The sequence below is a fragment of the Agelaius phoeniceus genome, chromosome 15 (genome assembly GCF_051311805.1).
Source record: "Agelaius phoeniceus isolate bAgePho1 chromosome 15, bAgePho1.hap1, whole genome shotgun sequence".
Lineage (NCBI taxonomy): Eukaryota > Metazoa > Chordata > Aves > Passeriformes > Icteridae > Agelaius > Agelaius phoeniceus.
This window is the reverse complement of record NC_135279.1, coordinates 4624683-4646951: the sequence shown is the minus strand read 5'-3', so window position 1 is coordinate 4646951 and position 22269 is coordinate 4624683. Positions and strand designations below refer to the sequence as shown.

Here is a 22269-nt window from a genome sequence, read left to right as displayed (position 1 = left end):
GGGCCGCCCACAAGGGCTGGGCTGGGCGCCGCTCCTTCCGCTTCCGCGCCGGGCATGCTGCGCTGCTGCTGGGCGGCCGCGGCCATCGCTGCCGGCTCCGCTCCGGGCTCCCCGCGCGGCCTCGCCATGGCCAAGAGCAAGTTCGAGTACGTGCGGGACTTCGAGGCGGACGACACGGTCCTGCCCAACTGCTGGATCGTGGTGCGGCTGGACGGCCGCAACTTCCACAGGTGCGGGCAGGGCCTGGCGGGCGCTGCGGGGACCCCGCGGGTGCGGGCTGAGAGCGCTGTGCAGAGAGCGGGGTCCTGCGCGGTGCCCGCTTGTGCTGGGCTGTTCCTGTCCGGCCTGTGTGAGCCCTGCAGCTGCGGGGTTAGAGATGCTCGTGTCCCCCACTCGGCCTCTCCAGGGCACAGAATTCCCCCGGGATTTTGTTTTCACGGGTTACTTCAGAGGCGGTGGTAGTGAATGGGCCGCATAGGGAAATGGTCCAGTGCCTTGGGTGTGATGGGGAGGGACAGCAGCTGCTATCCAGGGGTGGGATGTGTACTGATGTTTGGAGTCAGTGTTTGTGTGTGGCATTTGCCTTCCCTCGGCTTAAATGGGGCACAGTTCCCGCGGCTGGTAGATAACACAGGTTTTTGCTGGGATATTATCTCTGGTTTTGGTAAAGCTCTTGAGTTTTAACAAGTTTATTGATAATGTTGCCCTTATTGGACTGAATATTAAAGACACCCTGTGAGAAAGGGAGTTTACAGAAGGTAGTATTTGTTATCAATTTCCAGTTAAAATACATAAACCAGCTGTTTTAAAAGACTGGTTAGGGTCAGATACTGGTGGGAAAGAGAATGACTTATCCAGAGTGGATAACGAGGATTTATGTTCCTGCTTTTCAGACCTGGAGAGAATTCTTTTGTCAGTATTGAGAGGATACTGGAAATCAATATTCATATAAAGCAAACATGAGGAAAATGAATGTGTTAGCATTTTTAGTACCTTTTAAAGAGACTCTTATGCAGCCATTTTTGCTTTGAAGATTTTCTGAGCAGCATGAATTCAAAAAGCCAAATGATGACCGTGCTCTGCACCTGATGACCAAATGTGCCCAGACTGTGATGCAAGAACTGGAGGATATTGCTATTGCTTATGGACAGAGTGATGAATATAGTTTTGTTTTCAAAAAGAAGAGCAGGTGGTTTAAAAGAAGAGCAAGGTAACAGCTGCTTTGATACTGAAGTGAACTTGTTTTTAATATCTCTTTATAATTCTTCTTCAGATTTGCCTTTACCTACACACAGAGGTTAGGAGGAGGGCTGGTGCTTACACTGCAGTCAGTTCAAGTTTTTAATGTGGATACTTTACGTGTGATCTTTCAGGAAAATATGTCCAATAATACAGAGCTTGTAAAAAAGTTGTATAAACAACTTATTATATAAACAATCAATACATTATAAATAGCCATTCTTTTAAGAAAATTACAATTAAAGAAAGTTACAATTTAAGAAAGTTACAATTCTCAGTGCCTCTGTTGTTCAAAAGTCTCTGTGCCATTCCTCATCTGTTTGGCCATTATTTAAAAAATGCTGCTTTCCACTAGAGTCATCACTACTGATACCTCAGATAAGCACAGATATATAATGAAGCTCATGTATTTCTCTTTTTTTTCTCTTGTTATGTGTTTGCAAGTAAGTTCATGACTCATGTGGTCTCCCAGTTTTCCTCAAGTTACGTGTTCTATTGGAAGGATTACTTTAAGGACCAGCAGCTTCTGTACCCACCAGGATTTGATGGACGGATTGTGTTGTACCCCAGCAACCAGAATCTGAAGGACTACCTCAGCTGGAGGCAAGCAGATTGTAAGTGTCCCTAGAAAAGAGAGATTTGTGCAGTTGAGTTAATTTCTCTGACCAGAAATGTCTTTTCTGCCAGTGTGTTTGTATATACAGTTGTCAGTGAAAGAACAGCAGGTAAGGTGGTAGTTTTCAATAATATTACACTTGTCCTGGGGTTTGTATAGGTACTGGCTGAAATTTGGAGAGTTCAGGCTGCAACTAAATCTATTGCATCCTGAGAGTGAATTCAGCACAAGAAATATTAGAACTGCTAATAGAATTAATAAATTAATTTTGACGTTCAGAGTTGGCTTAGCCAAGGTATTCTTTAATGAAGAGATATGAATATCCAAGTTCACAGCAGGTTGTAATCAAAAGTGCTGAATATTCCATGTTAGAACAGACCACTGGATTTGTCTCTAGACCTTTGTCAGTACCAAATGAAAATAATTTATATCATACATAAACACCTTCAGCCTCTGCTGTGCCCTTTTCACTTATGAAATTTGTCTTCTAGTCATGATATGCAGTGCCTTAAAATGTATTGTAAACATTGTGTCTTCTTTAGAAACTGATTCTCTTAATTCCCCATTACTCTTGGCTGTTTCTTGGATACAGCTCTGGAGAGAAAGCTGTTTTTTCCTAAGTAGTCACTCAGATTTGGTAAATAACCATCCTCACACTCATTTCTCTGTTTTCTCTAGGCCATATTAATAACCTTTATAATACAGTGTTCTGGATGCTTGTGCAGCGAGGTGGTTTGACACCAGTGCAAGCACAGGAGAGGCTCCGGGTAAGAGTCTGCAGAAGTCGTGGGTTTTTACAGCTAAAAATTAAATCATAAGATTTGCAAAGTGTCTTGCCTGCCCAGCAGCCCTGCCTTGTCTGTTCTTACTGTAATAATTTTGTGGGTGTAATCAACAACTTCTTCAGTTGTGCAGATATTAATACCACTAGCAAATAATGTAATTTTGGTCAATTATTAGCAGGGTTTACATTTTTAGTTAACAATTTCAGAAGTCTTAGAAATGTCATAAAATGTTCAGCATCCAAACCCATGAGGAATAGTGGCAGAATTCAGGTTCTGTTCATTGCTAGTCCCTTCTGTTGTGTTTTGTCTCCTTGTACAGACTTTAGCAGATTATTCCTGTTTTCTTCTGGAATCTGTTGACTGTCTTCCATTTGTCTTGAAAATGTAATAAGAACCCTCTCAGTTTTAATACTCATTTGGCAGTTGGAGTTAATTCCTCTGTTGAGAGAAGCAATTTAACCTTGTGACTTAAAGGTGAAAAACCTTTACAAATGTCTGTCTTGCTTCAAGTAGTGACCCCTCCTCTATCCTAGAAATACAATTTGTTTGTTTTCTCTAAGAGTATTTTCTTTTCCTTTCCTCTCAGGGAACTTTGGCTGGAGATAAGAATGAAATCTTATTTTCTGAATTCAACATCAACTACAACAATGAACCTTTGATGTATAGAAAAGGAACTGTCCTAATATGGCAGAAGGTAAAAAAAACCCCTATTGCCACTTGCTTTGGGCTGATATTTTAAATAGTTACACTGTGGCAGACAGACTGCACTGTAAGAGCACCACATGTATCTCTAGTGTATGTCTAGGAATAAATATATCTTAAAATTAACCATATTTGCCATGTAATTGTGTGTAAGATGACTCATTGTTTTGGAGATGTTTTTAAAAGCTGTTTCTATGAGCATAATATAAAACCCAGTCTCTGCAGTCTGGCTTCGATACAAATTATGACCACTGAGATGAAACATGTATCAGCAGATGACAATGTTTGTATCACTGGGGCCAGGCCCTTCCCAGGATTAGGTCCTAAGTATATCCATGGCAAAGGATTTACAAACTTCTGTTCAATAAAGTGGCTCAGCTCATAGTTGGTTTAGTGCTTTTCTGTTTTAAGGTAACTTGGAAATATTCATTATTCTATGATTGCATCATTGATTTAGTGGGAGAAATTCCTGCCCTGTGTTTTTTTATTAAATTCTTTTTTATTAGAATTTTTGAATCCACTCTGGAGCCTTTTATATCTGCTAATGTGTCCACTGTATTTTCAGATTAATGAAGTTACCACTAAGAAAATAAAACTGCCAAAGGAAGAAGAAGAAAAAGAAGTGGAAGTGACCCGGACTAAGACTAAAGTTGTCCCCCTGCACTGTGACATCATTGGGGACCAGTTCTGGGAGGAATATCCTGAGATTCTGGCTGAGGATAGTTGATATCTCTGATGAGCATAACTGGTAGTTTACCTTCTGCTCTGCTTGGGTTGTTGGCAAGTGAGGAGTACGAATGGTGGCTGGCAGGGTTTGACCTGGAGCCCTTTTCAGCAACTACAATGGGTTCAGCACTGGTGCTGCCTAAAAAGAAGAAGATACTGGTGCTGACATACAAGGATATGCCCATATGGAATGCTAAAATCATACTATATTTTGAATGTTAAAAACTCATCATGAATTAAGGACTGTTCCTGCCTTGTACATGTGTATTTGTAAAAAAAGTATGTAGAAATTTCCTGTATTTCTATAGCATTTAAACAATGAGGTATTTTACTGTAGTGCTGAACTATAAAAAAGCCCAAATATTTGAACAGAAAATTATTAGTTTGATTTTTATTTCCAGCTGAGATGGACCAGAATACTTCATTTGGGATTTAGTATTAAATTTCAAGGCTGGTGTGTTTAGTCAGATGAGTGACAGACAGTTCACCTGCCTGATGTCTGATTCTTACTGAAATGCAATGGAGTAGCCCAACAGTTTTCTATGCTCGATTTTAAAAGTATTTGTCAAATGTACAGGATTTTTATACTTTAAAAAAATATAAATAATAGTACCTTCCCTGCCGTGTTTTATTATGTGGCCTTTCTCATTCCTGGGATTTGAACTAGTAAGTGGTGACAGTTCCAAGCACTGAAGTTAATAATAAAGATATTGCACAGGTTGGAATTCTGCTAGGACATGGATAGATGTCTTCCCTCATATGCCATGGCCTGGGAATTCACCTGTCTCCTATTATGCACAACACAGCATATTTAAAAAAAATTACAGCACAACATAGCAAAATATTCCAGGTGCCTGCAAAGAGGGAGCCAACAACAATTTCTGCTGCTGCTTTCTGATTTCCCTGGGAATGACACAGACAGCAGTGCTGCCAATGGAGGAGTGTGTGTTGTCTGCTCCATGCACAGTTCTGTTCTGCTTTAACTGTCACTTAAGACCCTTTGTCAAAATTGACCTCTCAGAGCAGAAATATTTCTGCTAATGGACAGAGGTTTGTCCCAGTGTAACTGGAATTTGAGGGAAATAACCTATTTTAGTGTAGAAATACAGTTATAATGATGGGTGTTTATATGGCTATTACTGCTTCTAACCAAGCTGGTTGTAAAAACATCCTGAACAGTAACTGGGCCAGTTGTTGTTAACACAGACATGGGCAGCAGTTGGGACTGGCCATAAAAAATAGAAAGAAAGAATCAAGTGTGTACTGGTCACAGTACTGAGTTAGATTCCTGTGAATTCTCTTATCAGCCTACTCTGTTTCCTCTTCTTGCAGAAGAACTTACACATTTAAGGCAATGTGGTTTTTATGTTTTTTTTTTTTTTCAAAAAGAACCCTGAACAGGTGCCAGTAAACTTCAATTTTGTGAGTTCTTCCTGAGATTAGGCAATGAGTCTGTGAGTTTATAATAGCACAGGACTTCCCCCCTACTTCTCTGTACTGATTAAGTACATGCAATGAGAGAATGTATTTTGTTTTTAGTTTGTAGAATGGGCTACATGATTCCTAGGAAGAGGGTGTGGCTTGATGGTCAGCTAATGACTCAGAATGAATAATTGCACCAGTTATTTGCTTCTAAGAACTTTGTTGGTTTTTTTATCTTCTAACATAAATGCAATTTACCTGACTTTGAAATTCCATGTTACTGCTTGGTGCCTGACTTTGGACATTACATACAAAGCAGCTGTTCCAGAACTGGTAACAGCTGGATTTACTCAGCCTGGTAACAAATGAAAGATTAAAAAATAATTTGGCAGCCATGATTTATGTTTGGAAAGTATAATATATGTTTTTTATTTTATATATTATGGCTGCCTGGTACATCCTGCAGTATCTTTTTGTATGTACATTGTGTGTGTATATAAAAAACAGGTCTGTATTAGGTCATGGTGTTTTTTAATTAACTCATTCTTACAATAATATGTAACAAGTCAACATAGCTGTTCACATATGGATGCAGACTTTGGAACCAAGATCAGGATTATCTGTACAACCATGGCCTTTAATTTATATTAAGATAAATGGTTCCAGCAGCAGCCTGGTGTTGGTGGCACACACAACACATGGGTATTTCTGTAGCTGCAGGAGCCCTGTACTGTGACCCAGTGAAGAAAGAGGTGTTTCTCTGAAGTTGGTGAACAACCTGTGGCTGATGTATTGCCGTAACAAGAAGCATTAAAGGTACGGGAACCCGTTATGAAACATTAATGGAGATGGTGAATCATTATAGTAAAACCTATAAAAAGCCTTTCCTTGCTGTTCCTCAGTGAAATTACTCTGCCCTGTGTATCCTTTTGTGCATTAAAGTGCAAATTACATTGCAACTGCCAGTTGCCCAGGTGGATTTCATGGCCTGGGCCGGGGGGGTTTGGTGCCCCATCCAGGGATGGTCCCCAGAGTGGGCTGCAGGGGGAGGGTTGCACCAGTGGGAGGTAACTGCAAATAATCACAGATTTGTCAGGGTTGGAAGGGACTTCTGGAGATCATCCAGCCGAAGCACCCTGCCAGAGTGGGACACCTGGAGCAGCTTATCCAGGAACGTGTTCAGGTGGGTCTGGGATGCCTCCAGAGAGGGACACTCCACGCCCAGGCAGCTGTTCCAGTGCTCTGCCACCCTCAACATGAAGAAGTTCTTCCTCATTTTGAGGTGAAATTTCTTGTGGTTTTGTTTGTGTGCACCGCTCCTCGGCAAGTCACCGTTCAGAGTTCGGCACCACCTTTTTGATACCCTTCTTTGAGTCTTTTCGGCTAAGCAGGCCTAGCTCCCGCAGTGTCTCTTATAAAAGAGAGATGCTCCAGACCCTTCACCGTCATTGCGGCCTTTGCTGGACGCTCTCCGGTGCCGGGTGCAGCAGGGAGGGGTCCCTGCTCCCGGCGCTCCCTCACGGCACCCCCGGCTCCCTCCCGCCCATGGCGGCCGCTCCGCCCTCAGGCGCGGGGCGTTGAGCGGCAGCGCCCCCTGGCGGCGGCCCTGGGCGGTGCGGCCGGCCGCAGCCCGGCATGGAGGAGGACGAGGCGGGCGCGGCGAGCGCGGAGCCGCGGGGCTCCCGCCGCCGCTCGCCCAGCCCTGGCCGCCTGGATGTGAGCTCCAGCCGCTTCGACCCGCTGCTGGCGCTCTACTCGCCGCGCACGCCGCTGCCCTTCCCCGCCGCGCCCTGCTTCAACAACCTCGCCGAGTACGAGAGCTTCCAGCGCGGCCTGCGCCGCCCGCACGGCCGCCGCGGTGCCCCCGCCAGCCGCGGTGCCCCCGCCGCCCGCGCGTCCCGCCGGGGCCCGCCCGCTCCCGACCCCGAGCGCATCCAGCGCCTCCGCAGCCTCATGGTGAACGCGGACCCCGAGCAGGAGGCGGCTGAAGGCGGAACGGCGAGGCGGCGGCGGCGGGCACCGCGCAATGTCCTCACCAGGATGCCCCGTAAGGGCGCGGGCAGCGCGGCCCCGGGCTGGGCGGGCGCAGGGAGCCGGGGCTGAGGGGAGGCGGAGGGTGTGAGGGCCCATGCTGGGCTGGGCCGGGCCGGCGCGGAGTTGCGGTGGAGTTTGGGGGTGAGGAGGGAGCGATGGCTGGCGGAAGCGGTTGGGTGACAGTGGGGTGTGGGGGATGAATGATTAATTTTGATGGGAAGTGACAAATTATCTATTTTGATGGGGTGCAGAGGCGCTGGCGCAGGTTGCTCAGAGAAGCTGTGGCTGCCCCATCCCTGGAAGTGTCCAAGGCCCGTTTGGATGGGGCTTGGAGCACCCTGGGATAGTGGAAGGTGTCCCTGCAGGTGGTGGGGGGATTGGAACAAGATGGGCTTTTAGGTTTTTCCCAACTGAGACCATTCCGTGATTCTCTGAAATGGTGTGCAGGAATGAGGAACAGCATTTCACAGAGCTGCTCACGCAGAGATGACACTGACTTTGTTGTGGTGATGTTCTCCTCTGTTAATTGGTGCATTATTACATCCTCTTGGTTTTAAGGAGAAAAAGGATGAGACACTGCTATATTCTCAAAAGTACTATTTTAAACCATGTTTGGACTAGTCCAGGATGTAGTTAAACCATAACCACAGGGAAAGTCTGTAACACACTGCTGTTGCTTGGTTGCTAACCAAACATCCTGCAGGCAGAAATACTGGCATTTCTGATAACAGGATGGCAGAGCAGTGGATTGAGGTGAGAGGCAGCTGTGATGTAAATTTAAATTCATCAGCTGTGATGATGATACATATTTCTTGTAAAAATGCTCTGTGTGCAGTCAGGGTAAACATCCCCTAAACATGAAGAGGTGCTACTTGTGCCCCCACACCAAGAATCAAATGGCATTGCTGTCAGGTGAGATGTAACTTTAGGCACTTAGTTAAAAATACTGGGGTTCATTTTGGAATCAGATTATCTTTGCACCATCACCTTAATTTTTACCTTTTTTTCTAAAAAGGCAAAGCCCAAAATATTTGATTTTGAATGCCCAAGGCAAAACCTTTTTCTTGCTGAGACACTAAAACACAATGTGTTCATTGCTATAGATGCTGCATGATCTTAAGTATCACACTTATTGTTCTGCACAAATGCAGAAGTTCTGTTGGCCCAGGATTTCCAGAAAACTGACCTTAAATGTTGATTTCAGATCTTAATTAAAAATATCTCAGTATTTGCACTGGTGATGAAAATTGAGGAAAAAAACCACTGTAAAAATTAAGAACAATTAAGAACACATATTTAATATCCACACATCCATGTCTGGGCTTCAAAGAAGACTGGCACAACTGATACAGAAAGTGCTGTTCAGCAGCCTGGAGTGTTTTGTGAGTGATTTATAGCCAAAGTTGTGTGCTTTCCCTGTAACTGGGGGATGTCTGCACCACAGGTGTTTGGAACTTGGACTGTGTGGATCAGTTCAGGAGGAGTTATTTATCATCACTTTGCATGCACCAAGGGGCAGAGAATTCATGTGCAGGGTGGGTGGAAAGGTGTTTGATGTGTTTTGAGTTTTTTCAGCTTTTCTCTTGAGGTTTTTCTAATCTTGCCTCTTAATAGAGTCTGCCTTGAGGACAAAGACTTGAACTTAACCAGACTTTAGATCTTTATTTTCACCCTTTTGGGGTGCTTGCCCTCTGCTTATAGTAGTTTTGGAGTAATTTTTCAGAGTCCTGCTATTAAGCATGTGCTTATTTTATCCAGGTAAGGGTTGGATTTTGAGAACCAACTTGGTAACTTTTTTCCCTGCCTGTTGAAACATTGTTCATGCTGGTCCCTAACAACAGAGAAAGCATTGGCAGATTTAGTTGTGTGCAGAGCCTGCTCATTATAGCCCTTGCTGCTTGCAGAGGAGGTGTGTTCCAAAAATAAATGCCTTGCTTTGCTGGTTTCATTTTTTCTGAGAATATCAGGTTGTTGAAGGTTTCTGGATGATGTGTTCTGCCCTTTTGCTCAGATGAAGCTGGAAGTTTGCCATGGAGGAGCCAGAACCTTACACAGAAGGGAAAGTGGGTAGAGTGTAGATTTGGTGGAGCTCTGTAGTGTTTTCCTGGGTGATGAGAGACAGAGGCATAGTTGAAAATAAGGGTTAGATGTAGATAGAGTTCCTACTTAAAATGGAATATTGGTACTTAAAATCTAAAAATAAGTCTGGATTTTAAATTATTATGTAAGTTCTCAGGGTTGGTTACAAAAAATACTGTTTTCTGATTGGAAGCATTAATTTGATATTGTGATGGGGTCATCTGTGGTTCCTGTGATGGATCTGTCAATCCAGAACATGTTTGTTATCAGCTCAGCTGAAGGAGACACAGAGGCTCAGGGAAAGACCCCCTAAGCAAGGCTGGGAGGTGCTGAGACAGCTTATGCTCTGTGTGAAACCAATTTCCTGCAGTTATCCAGCTGGAGAGGGCTGGCAAGAAGACAATGGATCTCAAAAAATAAATGTGATTAGGTTAATTCAGAGGAAACTGATGTAGATTTCCCTGCTGTGGCCATGAATTAGCCTGCAGCCCAGTCCTGCAGATCAGCTGTTTTACACAATCACTTTACACTCACAGGAAGCAATTTCTGGTGTGCAAATCAAACCTTGAATGTACAGTCCATAAAGCACAAGGTGAGAGGTCATCTCTGGCTCCCATGTTTTATTAATGTGGAGAGCCATGTGAGATTTTACACCAAGTCTTTTTCCTGACTCCTAGTAGGAATTGTACAGCAAGTGGGTACCAAGGCATGGGTGGAAGTTGTAAATAATATCTACCCCTCTAGATAAATTACACTTGCAAAGATTTCTGGTGTGAAGACAAGGCTTGTGTGAGCCAGGCAAGCTGTATGTTTTACTGAATTCCTTCACTTTTGCTCTGGTTAAAGCATTATTGTCCTGGGCTTTAGCATGGTTTAATTGCTGGCTGCTCCTTAGAGCGATTTTATTTCCTTGCCAGAGGCTTGTAGGACTTTGATGGATGTTCATCTGGCTGCTGAAATCTTAACTGAAACAATGCATTTTCATCAGTTTAAACTGGTCCAGTTTAGTAAGTTGAAGGATTTTGGTCATTCATTGTTTCAGAGATCCCCTTGTAAAGAAAAGGAACAAATCTGCTACAGTTCTCTATTCACAACTCATAACTAATCTGAGGTAGCCTTAACCAGGCATTTGTCTTTTCTGTGGAACTAACTCTGCCCTTGTGAGCTTTCTGTTCCCTCTCAAGCACTTTTATTTACAGTTTGGATTACTTGGCATGTTTTTGAGATGTAGCAAAAAGATTTTCAGCTAAGGCTGATTTGGGTGTGGGCTATGTAAAGCAAAACCTTCATATTTTCTGGTCTTGGCTCTCCCCATTGTAAGAAGAGTTTTGGTGGTCTGGTAATGGCAACCACAGTGTGCTACAGTGCTTGGGGCTTCTTCATTGCTATTGTTGAGAATACAAGTGTTGTGCCAAGCTCTGGCATACTTGTACATAGAGTGGATTTCTACATGGTTTTTAGATAGATACTGAAGAGAGAATTTTTACAAAAATACATAGTGACAGGAAAAGTGGGAGTAGCTTCAAACTGAAAAAAAAAGTAGGTTTAGATTAGATATTAGAGAGAAATTCTGGCTGTGGGAGTGGTGAGGGCCTGGCACAGATTGTCCAGAGAAGCTCTGGCTGCCCCAACCCTGCAAGTGTTCAAGGCCAGGCTGGATGGGGCTCTGAGCAACCTTGGTCTAGTGGAAGCTGTTTCTGCCTGTGGGAGGGAGTTGAAAGAAGATGATTTTTAATCAGTCATTCCTATCAATCATTCCAGGCTGTTCTACAGTTGTGTTCTGTGGTTCTGTGTGTTTTGGTGAAGACTGGTGATGTTCTGTTTCTGTTCTAGTCCATGAAGGCAGCCCACTGGGGGAGCTCCATCGCTGTGTCCGGGACGGTGTCAGAATTAACGTCCACATCCGCACTTTCAAGGGCCTTCGTGGAGTCTGCACAGGCTTTTTGGTTGCATTTGACAAATTCTGGAATATGGTAATTATTGTTCCAGCCCTTGATTTGTAACTGTTATATTAAAAATTGAAATTTGCATCAGGTTTAAGCAAATGACATATGGGGAAGGTTAATGTGGTTTTGTGGTTCACAAAATTTGCTCTGGTACCAAGTGCTGGGTTTCAGGCACAAGTGGTACTTGGTGTTGGATGGGTACATCTGGGAGGTGCCCAACCATCTTAGAGAGGTTTTAGTGAGAGAGAAGCTTTGAAGGGTTCCCAACATCTTCAGAGTTTTGTATAAGAACACAGGAAGGTGGAATATGAGGAATATCGGAAGCTTCCAGAGTTTTCTTTCTCTGCAAAACCCAGTCTTTGTATAGTGGTGGGTGCTTCTGTGTTTTCTCTCACTGACATCACTGAGCTGCCAGTGACAAAAGCTTTTCCCTGTTTTCTACCTTGTGAAGATCTTAAAGACAGTAGATGGAAAAGCAGCTATCAAATATTCGTGAGCCTGGAGGTGTGAAAAGTTTGGAAGTGGGGAGGAGGGAAGGATTTTGCAGGCAAGAATCACAGAGATTTTGCAAATAATGCAGAATGAACTTTGCTGCTGCTTTTATGCTTCAGTACAATTTAGATGATTAACAAACCAGCTCCAAAGCACAGCTTGTTGCTGGGATGGATATTCTCTCAGAACATAATTTCATAATGCTTTGACACAAAGCTGGTCCAAAGCTGCTTCGTGTTTTATTTGAATTTCAATCTTTCTGTTTCTTTTATCTTTTTTAGGCCCTGACAGATGTGGATGAGACTTACAGGAAACCAGTAATGGGCAAAGCCTTCTATGCAGAACCTCAGCTCTCACTGACCCGAGTAGGTGACATCTGCTGTTTTCTTTCTTATTAGGATCTCCTTTTTTAAAGTAATAAAAGGGGAGCATTGATTTGGAACCCATGTTTACATTTGAAATATTTTACCTCCTTTTATTACAGATGACTCTAAAATAACATGAACTGAGCAAAAAAATCCCCAAAATGTTTTCTGATCTATCTGAAAGTACTTTAGTAGTTCAGTGTTCCTAAAGCTCCACTTTAGAATCAGATCAGAATTGTTGCCACTGCTTAATGTAGCATGCTGAACTTCTAGAAGCTCACTCTGTGGGTTTTGATGTGGGATTTGTTGTGTGTTTTTTGCACCATGGACTGATCAGGTCCATGTTTGTCTTGCCAGGGAATGTGGCAGAGCATCCCTCTGCTACTGAATTCCTCATGGCACAGTCTGTGTCTGCAGCCACAGAAACAGCACAGCTCTTTGGTCACTTGAGCTTCCAGTCTGGGTACTGTGGAGCCCAAGATCTCCAAAGCTCTCCACTCTCTAGGATCCAGCTGCAAATAGAGTTGTTTACCACGATGACAACTGAAGAGATGATAGATGAACTTCTGAACAATGAAGGGAAAAAAATGTAACAGGGCAGTGCCCATTGAATGGCAACAGCTCCAGGCCTTTTGAACATCAGAGAAGCATCACAAAAACATTTAAAATGTTTCATTGTGAGGAGTTTGCTTTCAAATTCCTGCCATTTAAATCTGTTTTCTGGTAGATCCCACCCTTCCTTCTTTTAAAGATTAGTTAAAAATAATCAAGTTGTCATTGTTCCTTTAGCTCACTCTCACAGCCATTGGCTTTCTACCCTGTTGCTGGGAAGAGAGAGGCTAACCAAAAATCTCATTTTTCATTATTTCATAAAAGCTTGTCTGCTGCCAGAGCAAAAGCAATTTCTTTTCCAGTTTCAGCACCATGTGTTCTTAGATTAATGAGTTCATACAGTGCTTTGGGTCTGCTGCTGTAGCTTTTATTTTTCTGTTGTTTGTGATCTGCTCACCTCCCGGAATACCCACACGTCATCTTTTAGTTTGTTTTGGGGAACACAAAAGATCCCTCCATTTTTCAGTGTACAGATTCTGCTAATAGAGACCCCTTATCTTAGGGATTCATGATACAAGGATGGAAATCTCTCTAAAACTGTCTGACAATATTAAAAGAAAAGTGAGCTGTCGGAGCAACTTGGTATCTCTGTTTCTCCTGACCAAAGTTAAAGGCTACCACACAGCAGTGTTGCTCCTGAAATTAAATTCCTTGGTGCTCACATTAAGACAGTCATGACCATGCAAGAGGCTCATTCATCTTCTGTCACTGTTTGACTTTGGTAAGCAAACATGGCCTTTATTGCTGGTGGAGATTTGTCACCGTGTCTTGTGAGCTGCTTTGGGATTGTACATGAAAATACAATGTAGAAGTGTGGAACAAGTGGCCTGTGTTGTTTTACGAGTGTGGTCATAGACACAACTGTCCTTTTGCAGCTGTTTGACAGACTCAAGCTGCAGGAATCCTCGGGGAAGAAGGGAGCTGACTCAAAGACTGTCTCAAAGGAGCTGGCCTTGACAAATGACTCTCAGATGCTGAGTTTGAAGGCTGGATCTGGACGAGGGAGAGCAGAAGAGGAGCGTGAGAGGCAGAAACACTTGAGCAGAGCTGGAGAGAAGAAGACTCCAGGTGACAGAAGTGAAGCTGATGTGGGCAGCAGGACTGCCCACCCCGAGGGGGCCCAAGCGAGGAGCCGGTCCCGCCGGAGGCGGCGGCCCAAGGTGGATTACCAGCAGGTGTTCACCCGCCACATAAACCAGATCTTTATTCGAGGAGAGAATGTCTTGCTTGTCCATTTAGCACATTGACTTGGCTGAGCCTTTGGCAGAGTATTTATTTGATAGCATGACTTGCTGCTGCAGCTCCCATTGCTATTTAGAGTTGTCATTGAGTAGGATGGTACCGTGGCTGGTTTCCCATTGCCACCTCAAGGCAGGGGAATGAATTGTAACTTGAGCATCCTGGGCTTGATGCCAAAGCAGCCTCCTTAGATCACTGTTGGGGGTCTTAGGAGAAGGTCAGCAACACAGTTGTTTCTGTGATATGAGGGAGTTAAGCACAGATCCCACTGTTTCTTAAAAAGAAGATAAAGGGAGAGGGTTGTAAGAGAATTTTGGTGTACTGTTACAGGAACTACTTGTGGCACACATTTAAGGATAAGATCTGGACCTGCAATAAATCAGAAATGCTCTTTTGCACATTCTTAGTAATATCAAGGGGAAATTGCTAATGAAACCAACAGTTTATCTGCTGCTGTTACATGGATGTCCTCTTTTCCAGATATAATTCTGACAGTCATTTTGAAATAGTTTATAAAACAGTGGAGTCACATCCTGCTGATGGCTACTGGCCTCTTTGCCATAGTTAGCTCTGTAATGCTCTGTGTGTTAAAAAAAACCTCTTAATTGTAAAGTATTCTTTTGATGTGGGTGATGGCAGGACTGTAAATTGTTTCCAGTATCAAAGCTTAGGCTCTCTTTGTAATGCTGTGCTTTGGCCCTGTGTCACCAGCAAGCAGATGATGTAGCTGACTCAGAGACCTCCCTGTTTGGAGTTTATTGTGGGTGAGGATGGAAAATTATCCTTTTATATTTTGCCCACTTGGTACTTAGTGTAAGAGTGAAGCTGGCAAAGATTGGGTTTTTCTCAGGTGTGTTTGTGCTGAGCACACCTGTCCTGTATTTAAACACCTTTCAGGCTCCCTGTATTGAAACCAGAGCTGCTGTGTCTCCAGCAGCTCTCATGGAGCAGGAATCTTCATGGGTCTTTCCTGTCCATGTGAGGGATGCATCATCTAATTCCAGTTGAGCTTTGGAGATGTGCCTGAAAAGGTTCTGAATTATAGAAGTCAAAAAAACTCAACTCATCAGTGTTTCATTTTAGCAAGGCTGTTGAATTATTGCAGCTCAGACCAGGGTTCTTCAGGTATAAACTGCTTTCCAAAAAACCTACCTGCAGCAGTTTGAGGGTAAATGAAGCTGTTCCATTATGTAGCCTGTTCCTTTTGTTGTCAAAAGAGATTTCATGCTGCTATTCTGTATTCATCCCAACTGCCTTGTGCTTTGCAGCAGCTCTGTGTGTTTAAGCTGAAGTTGGGAAATTGCTTTGTAGCAGGACTGACATTGCATATAGATGCCCTGAGTTCTCAAACTGAGTGGCTGTACTGTGGGTGACATGGATTTCTGTTGCTGCAGATGCAGCATTCTGCTTGCTTGGTCATTGGGGCTATGTCTGGTGTTTGGGTGAATCACAGAAATCATCTAGCAGGCATTCTGGACACACAAAGCAGCTGTTTGCCTCTGGGGGAGCTTGAAACTTATGTCAACATTTCATATGACATGGGGCTTGATGAGCTCAGCCACTGAGCTCAAAGCCAAGTTCAGCCTGGGACAGAATAAAAAGTACTGTCAAGGCAAAATAATTTCATCAAGGGAGAAAAAGAAAAGAAAAAAATTTAAATACTCTCTGCAGCTTCTTCTGAAACATTGCTTTACTGCTGTAATCCCATCCCTCTGTGAACTGAGACTAGGCACTGAAAAGATTCTTCTCATGGAGGTTCTTGTTTCCCCTTCCTTCTTTACTCTTCATGTTTCTGTCCATGTACTCTGTAGTTTTCCCCTTTTTTTCTTCTTTTTTTTTTTCCTCTTTCTCCTGTCAGTACTTTGTCTCCTCAGGACATTGTAAACTCTGGTTTACAAAGACTATTCTTGTTGTCCTGGCTTTCTGCACCCTTTCCTGGTTGGCTTTCTATGTACTAACCAGAACCCTCACAAATTACTAGAAACATGTGAAGCTAGAAACAAGGTGCTTATCTCTGCTCCTGACTTCCCAGCAGCTTTTATTGCAAGTGAATATTTTCTTCCTTATGGCTGTGGGGATTTTCCTCTCTGTTTTCTGGCAGCTTTGTTCTTATTTCAGCTGCTTGGGATGGCTCCTCTCTGCCTTTTCTATTAGTACCAAAGGCCACTGGTTCTGACCTCTCCTCTTTCTTTCATATTTGACCAAAGGGTGTCAGATCACACTCAAGCTGACATACAGTGACAGCTCATTGAATTCTTGCTTTTCTTCACCTCATATTTTTACATCTGTTTGTCTGCCTAGTTTATGCCTTGTGCATTAACTAAGATACAACTACCATGAATGTTTTTGTGGCTGTGCTGCCTTTCCTGTTGATTGACACTTCCCCAAGTTCTCAGTTGCTGCTGGAAGTCTCAATGTTTCCTTTCATAATGGGTTTTTCCCTGAAACCTTACAGATGTTTGTTGCTTCACATCTACAAGTTTCTTTGTTTACATTTTATGAAAAGTGCTGGTGCTTAGACTTAAGTTTGTGCCTTGATTTTTATATCATCCCTGACCTGTTCTTCCACAATCATCACCTTGGTGAGCAAACCTGGTTAAGGATTATAGTTTATCTACTTTTTTTGCACTACCTCATTCCTCATTGTTAAAACATTCCTCCTCTTATCTGTGAAGGTGGTTAAACTGCTCCCTTCCAATTTAGATTTAATGAATTATTTGTTGGTTCTTCATTTGTATCCTACTTTCCTGTCCACCTTTCTCATTATTTCCAAACTGCTTCCTAAATACTGCTGCTTCCTCTTCTACAACTTCAGATCTTCCAAAATGTCTTCCTTTTCCCACTTTTTCTGGCATTGTGTATTTTTAAAATGCATTATTCAAATGCTTTCTTATGGATTTTGTCTCTTTCAAGCATCGTGATTGTGATGAAGCAAGTGATCCTGTAGGTGTGTTGTCACTTGCTTGTTCAATACTTCAGATAACATTGCTCTTTAAATAAAATTGAATGTCATGTTCTGAAATGGGTTCTTCTACCTCACTGAAGTATTCTCCTAAATCTGTGTAAAAAAAGAAAAAGAAAACAACCTTTGGAACCAAATGAGCTTGGGTTTCAGTGTTTTTTAAAATTGCTTCTGGTTGTTTCTTTCTATGGTTTTCCAAACTCAACATAAAATTTTTTGTTCAAAAAGTGTTTTGCTCCCAGCCCTTCCTCTCTTGCTGCACTGATGCTGTGGGCATGAACACACCAAAGTCTTTGTGCTAAGGAATGAAGAGTAGGAAACAGAGCAACGTGAGGGTGAAAAAGCTTTGGGCAGATATGAAAACCTCCCCAGAAAGGATCCACAGGTGCCACCTGTCCTGTATTTCTGGGACTTTGCTCAGCCTGGTGCTCAGCAGTGGTTCTTAAAGTGTGTTTGGGGTGAGGCACCCAGTTACTGCAGGGAGCAGTTTTCTGCAATAACTTCAAAGAAGCGTTGGGATAATTTGAAGAAGTTTTAAAATATTTTCTCATTTCTGGGATTATTTCTTAGGAAATCTTTTTGCACAGGTGCTTCATTTTTATCAAACACTCCTTAGGCTGTGGTTGTAGAAAAGGTAAGGCCAAAGGGGGAAAAAAGCTTATAAAAAAGTGTGGTTTTGGTTCCTATTCTCAACTCACTGGTCCAGCTTGTTAATTGCCTGGAAGGGTTTTTTCTGACCTAGAGCAAAGTACTTAGCATGTCCTCTGCAGGTGATTACTGAATTAATCAGTGAGTGCTGTTTTCCATCTGCTTCTTCTCCTTCAGTGTTTGGATTCACTGTTTCCTCTGCAGCATTCCCTCAGCAGGGCAGTGTCTCAGCAGGAACAGGCCTCAGTGCCCACTGGTTTTTACCCTTCCCTAAGGAATGTTAGCCCATCCAGTTTTGAATTCAAAGAGCCTTTGGCTCTTCTTCATTTTCATACTGTTCTCTTTAGATTTTTCGAATTATTTGGTCAGAAGAATTATTTATCTTGGATAATATTACTGTTTGGAGTAAACTGATTTTTTGACACTTTTAAAAAATAACTTTTTTACTTATTTTCCTTCACAAAGTGCTAGGTTTTCCTAGTTTGTTGTTGCACTCACCCACTTGCACCTGTGAATCACTGGGTGAAGAGGTGTGCAGGATAAAAAGAGGCAGAGTAAAAAGGTGTGTAATTTTTATTGAATTTGACATTCTATCCAACATTCTGCCCACACTCAGCCTTCTGTTTCTTACTGGCACTGACCTAAGTGAGACAGGTGTAAATGATTTGATCCAGAATCTTGAAGGAAAATGGAGCAGGGACAGCAGACTGAAAATACTGAGTTTATGAAGATGTTTATTTCCAGGTAAACTTCCTGTCTTTGATTAAACAGATCAGAGTTATAAGCACCAACTTACACTGCAAGCTCTGCCTCTGGATAAAACTGGAAGGCAGAGTCCTGCAGCTTTTCAGAGGTGATGCAGTGATTCCCTCAGCCAGGACAGCTCTTGCCTGAGAAGCTGCTCAGGTATATGCCAGTGTCTGCCTCAGAGCCCAACTGCTAATACTGCCAATTAATACGAGGATTTTTTCTCTCCTGCCTGCACTGCCAAGTGTAAAATATGAATGCTGAGGTCTGCAGCATCTGCAGCCCAGAACTACTTCAGTTCATGCTTTTGCTTCTTGACATTGGCTTAAAAATTCAAGTTTGTGCTAATGGCAATCCTAAGACAGTCTGTTAGAACATTAGGAAAGGCTGCTGCTGACTAGAAATAATAGTGGAAAAGTAAGTTTTTACAGAATTTGTGACATTGTGATTGTAATTAGTATTGCAAACCAGGAAAGGCTGAGAGAGTTGGGATTGCTCAGTCTGGAGAAGAGAAGCTTTGGGGTGACCTAATTGCAGCCTTTGAGTACCTGAAGGGAGCTTACAAGAAGGATGGAGAGAGGCTCTTGACAAGGGCCTGGAGTGCCAGGACAAGGGGGAATGGCTTCACACTGACAGAGAGTAGTGATAGGTGGGATACTGGGCAAAGACAAAGGAGGGGACAGGAATTACTCAGGTGGTGGTAACTCCTTGGCATGGGAAGGGGCTTTCTAACCTGTGCCTTGGGCACAATCCTGCCAGCACTGGGCAGCTGAGCTCTGTAGATGAAGGGGAGGATGCCGAGCCAGCTTTGAGTGCAGTGTCCCTTGTGCTGTGAGCCTTTCACAGCACCTGAACTGCTCCTGGAATCGCTGCCAGGCTCCAGCCCTAATGACTGACATGTTTGATCCTGCTCTTAACATTTTGCAGAGGAAACCCAGTGGGAGAAGAACAAACTAAGCAAATTTGCCCTTTTGAGATGGGGATGGAGAAGGCTTGGTTTTCCTTGGCTTCCTGGGGTGCAGGAGAAAGGACTATTTTAATGGGGAAATAGCAGAGATGCTTGTCTCATGATGTTTACAAGTCCTTTCAGATGTCACTGTAAGTGCTCTTGCTCTTAGCTGGTGGAAGTGAAGGCCTGTCAGGGAAGGAAAATGCCTCCTGATGTTCCTGGATAACTGAAGCTTTCTGGTGTACACCTGGATGACTTTGTTGAAAAAAATTAGTACACCTGAGACTTCCATTCAGTCTTGTATTCGTTTAGAATGAAAAGTAGTTTGATCAGTTTGTGTGAAAACATATCCATCCTTTTTTCCTCTCAAAAGATCAGTGCTCTCCCTCAGGAAAGAAATGAAAGCTGCTCCTATAGTGATTGCTTCTGATTTCCACTGCTTCAGAGCAAAGTGCAGCTGTGCCAAGGTGTCTTATTATTCTGAGAGGACGAGATGAGAGAAATGTTTGGTTTCTCTAAAACTAAAATGGGCATTACAAGGGGAACAGATGGGTTGAGTTCTTTCCAAAGGTGCCCACACCCACTGTAGTTGCACGGTTTGGGACTTGTTAACCAATGAGTCTCCTGTAAAACTTCCTTAGGGAGCCACAGAGGAGCAGCATGAGCCACCAGACTGATGTGGAATTGAAATCAGGGGCTGACAAATTCCACTCTCTTCACTGCCTCTTGCTCACCGAATGGCCTTGGCAAGTGGCTTCCATCCCTCTCCCTGATGCTCCACAGCTGTAGCACATCCAAGAGCTCTCCTTGCCTGTCTTTCGAGGAGCTGGGGAAGTGGTAAATGCTGTACCAGTGCCAAGTGTTGTTATCAAAACTCCCTCTGTCAGGTAATGCAGATACATCAACCCTCTGCCCTCTCCAGGCTCGTGACTGTTAGTTAACCTCACCTTGGCACATGAAAACCATGTGAGGAATCAGGTACAAAAACTCTTCAGTCTTGAAGTCACTGACGTCTTCAAGGTCACATTTGGTGACTTCAATATCTGTTTCACAGCTGCAGTTCCATGTTTGGGTCAGATGGTGATAAATGAGGGTGTAACTTGTTTGTAATTCCTTCTCTGTCTTCCTAAACATTTTGTTTCTTAGGAAGCTGATGCTGCTATGAACATATTGGATAACACTGAATTTGCAATATTCTGCTTTCCAGATATAAATGTTTATATCTAAAATTGCTAAGACTGCGATGCAATAAATATATCCATGTAACAGTTTGTCTCAAAGCATGAATTTTTTGTGCTCTACCAATACAGTGATGTGTATTGCATCAGTGAAGGAGCTGGGACTGCCCTGGTTAGGACAGATGCTGGAGGTGGACACCCCCAGGTGTGAATACAGCGCTGCTCTCTAGTCACATAACTGGGGCCAAACCCGTCATTTGTGTGTTCAAAAGGGTATGAATCTACAGAGTAACAATACCATGATACTTGTTTTTTAGAGATGCAGAAGGGAAGTTAACTTCATGTTGATAAATGTAACCACCAGTGGCCCGATCACTCAAAGGTCTGTTACCTTAGTGTGTGATCTTCAACAATGCCAGCCAGAGATGGTTTTCTGGGAACTGGAGAGGTCCAGAGCCAGCATCCAAGCATCTGCTTCAGAGTGTGCATAGCCAGTGACTTCCAGGAACCTTTCTAATCCCATGGTAAGTGATGCTAATACATTTGGATCAGAAATGTCTTTTTAGGGAGAAATTCTTTCTTCTGAGGGTGGTAAGGTCCTGTCACAGGTTGTCCAGAGAAGCTGTGGCTGCCCCATCCCTGGGAGTGTCCAAGGCCAGGTTGGATGGGGCTTCTCCAACCTGGGATGTGGAAGGTGTCCATGCCCTTGGCTAGAAGGAGTAATTCCCATTGCAAACCCTGGAAACTGTGGGATCAACAGGTGCTCCCTTGCTGTGCAGGGACCTGCTCCCGGGAACCCCATCCCAGGCAGGAGGCGGAGGCAGGAGGGATGCTCCCACTGTGGAGGGGCCCCTTCTCTGGAAAATGATAGGGGAGATTTTCAGGGCTCTGGATTTCTCCCTTCCATGGGCGCTAAATGCTCCAGAAAGGTTGTCCAAACACTCCCCTGTGTGCTACAGCCCTTCAGGCTTCTCTTTATTCCACTGGGAATCTCAGCCAGAGCCTCTCCCTAGGTCTGGGCAGCGCAGCCACGGAAAGCGCCAGGTGTGTTCTACCGAGCAGGAATCCGCTGATGCTCCCGCCAGGAAAAACGGGAGATTCGGGCTCACCGGAGGTACCCCCAGCCGTGCGGTGTGGGGGCTGCGGGGACGAGCCGGGCCCTTCCCGGTCACTCTCCCGGTCCCGCTCCCGCTCCCGGCCTGGGAGCGCCGCGGCGCCGCCGGGCCCGCGCCCCGCCAGGGGGCAGCAGCGGGCAGGGAAACCCCGCGGCGCCCGTGAGGGGACTGAGGGGAGAGCTCGGGGCAGCGGGGCCGCAAACACCGCCCGGGGAGCCGCTGCTGGGGGAACCGAGTGTGTCTGTGTGTGCCTGAGTGTGTCTGTGTGTGTCCGTGTGTGTCCATGTGTGCCTGAGCGTTTCTGTGTGTGTCCATGTGTGCCTGAGTGTGTCTGTGTGTGCCTGAGTGTGTCTGTGTGTATCCGTGTGTGCCTGAGTGTGTCCATGTGTGCCTGAGTATGTCTGTCTGTGTCT

At 44.1% G+C, this 22269-nt stretch overlaps 2 protein-coding genes across 6 annotated transcripts; both read left to right on the top strand.

Annotated features, from left to right (window-relative positions):
• Positions 1–31: 31 nt before the first annotated feature.
• Positions 32–5760, top strand: THG1L (tRNA-histidine guanylyltransferase 1 like). 5 transcript variants are annotated; one of them, XM_054642929.2, is made up of 6 exons: positions 32–230; positions 1034–1210; positions 1684–1853; positions 2534–2622; positions 3227–3334; positions 3908–5760. In XM_054642929.2, exons 1-6 carry the CDS (start codon positions 55–57, stop codon positions 4067–4069), a joined length of 882 nt encoding a protein of 293 aa, XP_054498904.2. In that variant the 5' UTR covers positions 32–54; the 3' UTR covers positions 4070–5760. The 5 variants fall into 5 exon arrangements, with proteins under 5 accessions (XP_054498904.2, XP_077042412.1, XP_077042413.1 ...); XM_077186297.1 differs by lacking the exon at positions 1034–1210; XM_077186298.1 differs by lacking the exon at positions 1034–1210 and having other exon boundaries at positions 99–230; positions 1688–1853.
• Positions 5761–7100: 1340 nt separating this feature from the next.
• On the top strand, positions 7101–20831 carry LSM11 (LSM11, U7 small nuclear RNA associated). Its single transcript, XM_054643111.2, has 4 exons — positions 7101–7537; positions 11437–11576; positions 12323–12406; positions 13894–20831. The coding sequence occupies exons 1-4, from the start codon at positions 7126–7128 to the stop codon at positions 14263–14265; spliced, it is 1008 nt and encodes a 335-aa protein (XP_054499086.2). The 5' UTR covers positions 7101–7125; the 3' UTR covers positions 14266–20831.
• The last annotated feature ends 1438 nt before the right edge of the window (positions 20832–22269 follow it).

Excerpts from the sequence above, each read along its gene's own strand:
- THG1L (XM_054642929.2), top strand. The coding sequence starts at position 55 with ATGCTGCGCTGCTGCTGGGCGGCCGCGGCCATCGCTGCCGGCTCCGCT. Across the intron at positions 1,854-2,533 it reads CAGCTGGAGGCAAGCAGATT|GCCATATTAATAACCTTTAT; the intron begins GTAAGTGTCCCT and ends TGTTTTCTCTAG. Across the intron at positions 2,623-3,226 it reads AAGCACAGGAGAGGCTCCGG|GGAACTTTGGCTGGAGATAA; the intron begins GTAAGAGTCTGC and ends CTTTCCTCTCAG.
- LSM11 (XM_054643111.2), top strand. The coding sequence starts at position 7,126 with ATGGAGGAGGACGAGGCGGGCGCGGCGAGCGCGGAGCCGCGGGGCTCC. Across the intron at positions 7,538-11,436 it reads TGTCCTCACCAGGATGCCCC|TCCATGAAGGCAGCCCACTG; the intron begins GTAAGGGCGCGG and ends TTTCTGTTCTAG. Across the intron at positions 12,407-13,893 it reads CTCAGCTCTCACTGACCCGA|CTGTTTGACAGACTCAAGCT; the intron begins GTAGGTGACATC and ends GTCCTTTTGCAG.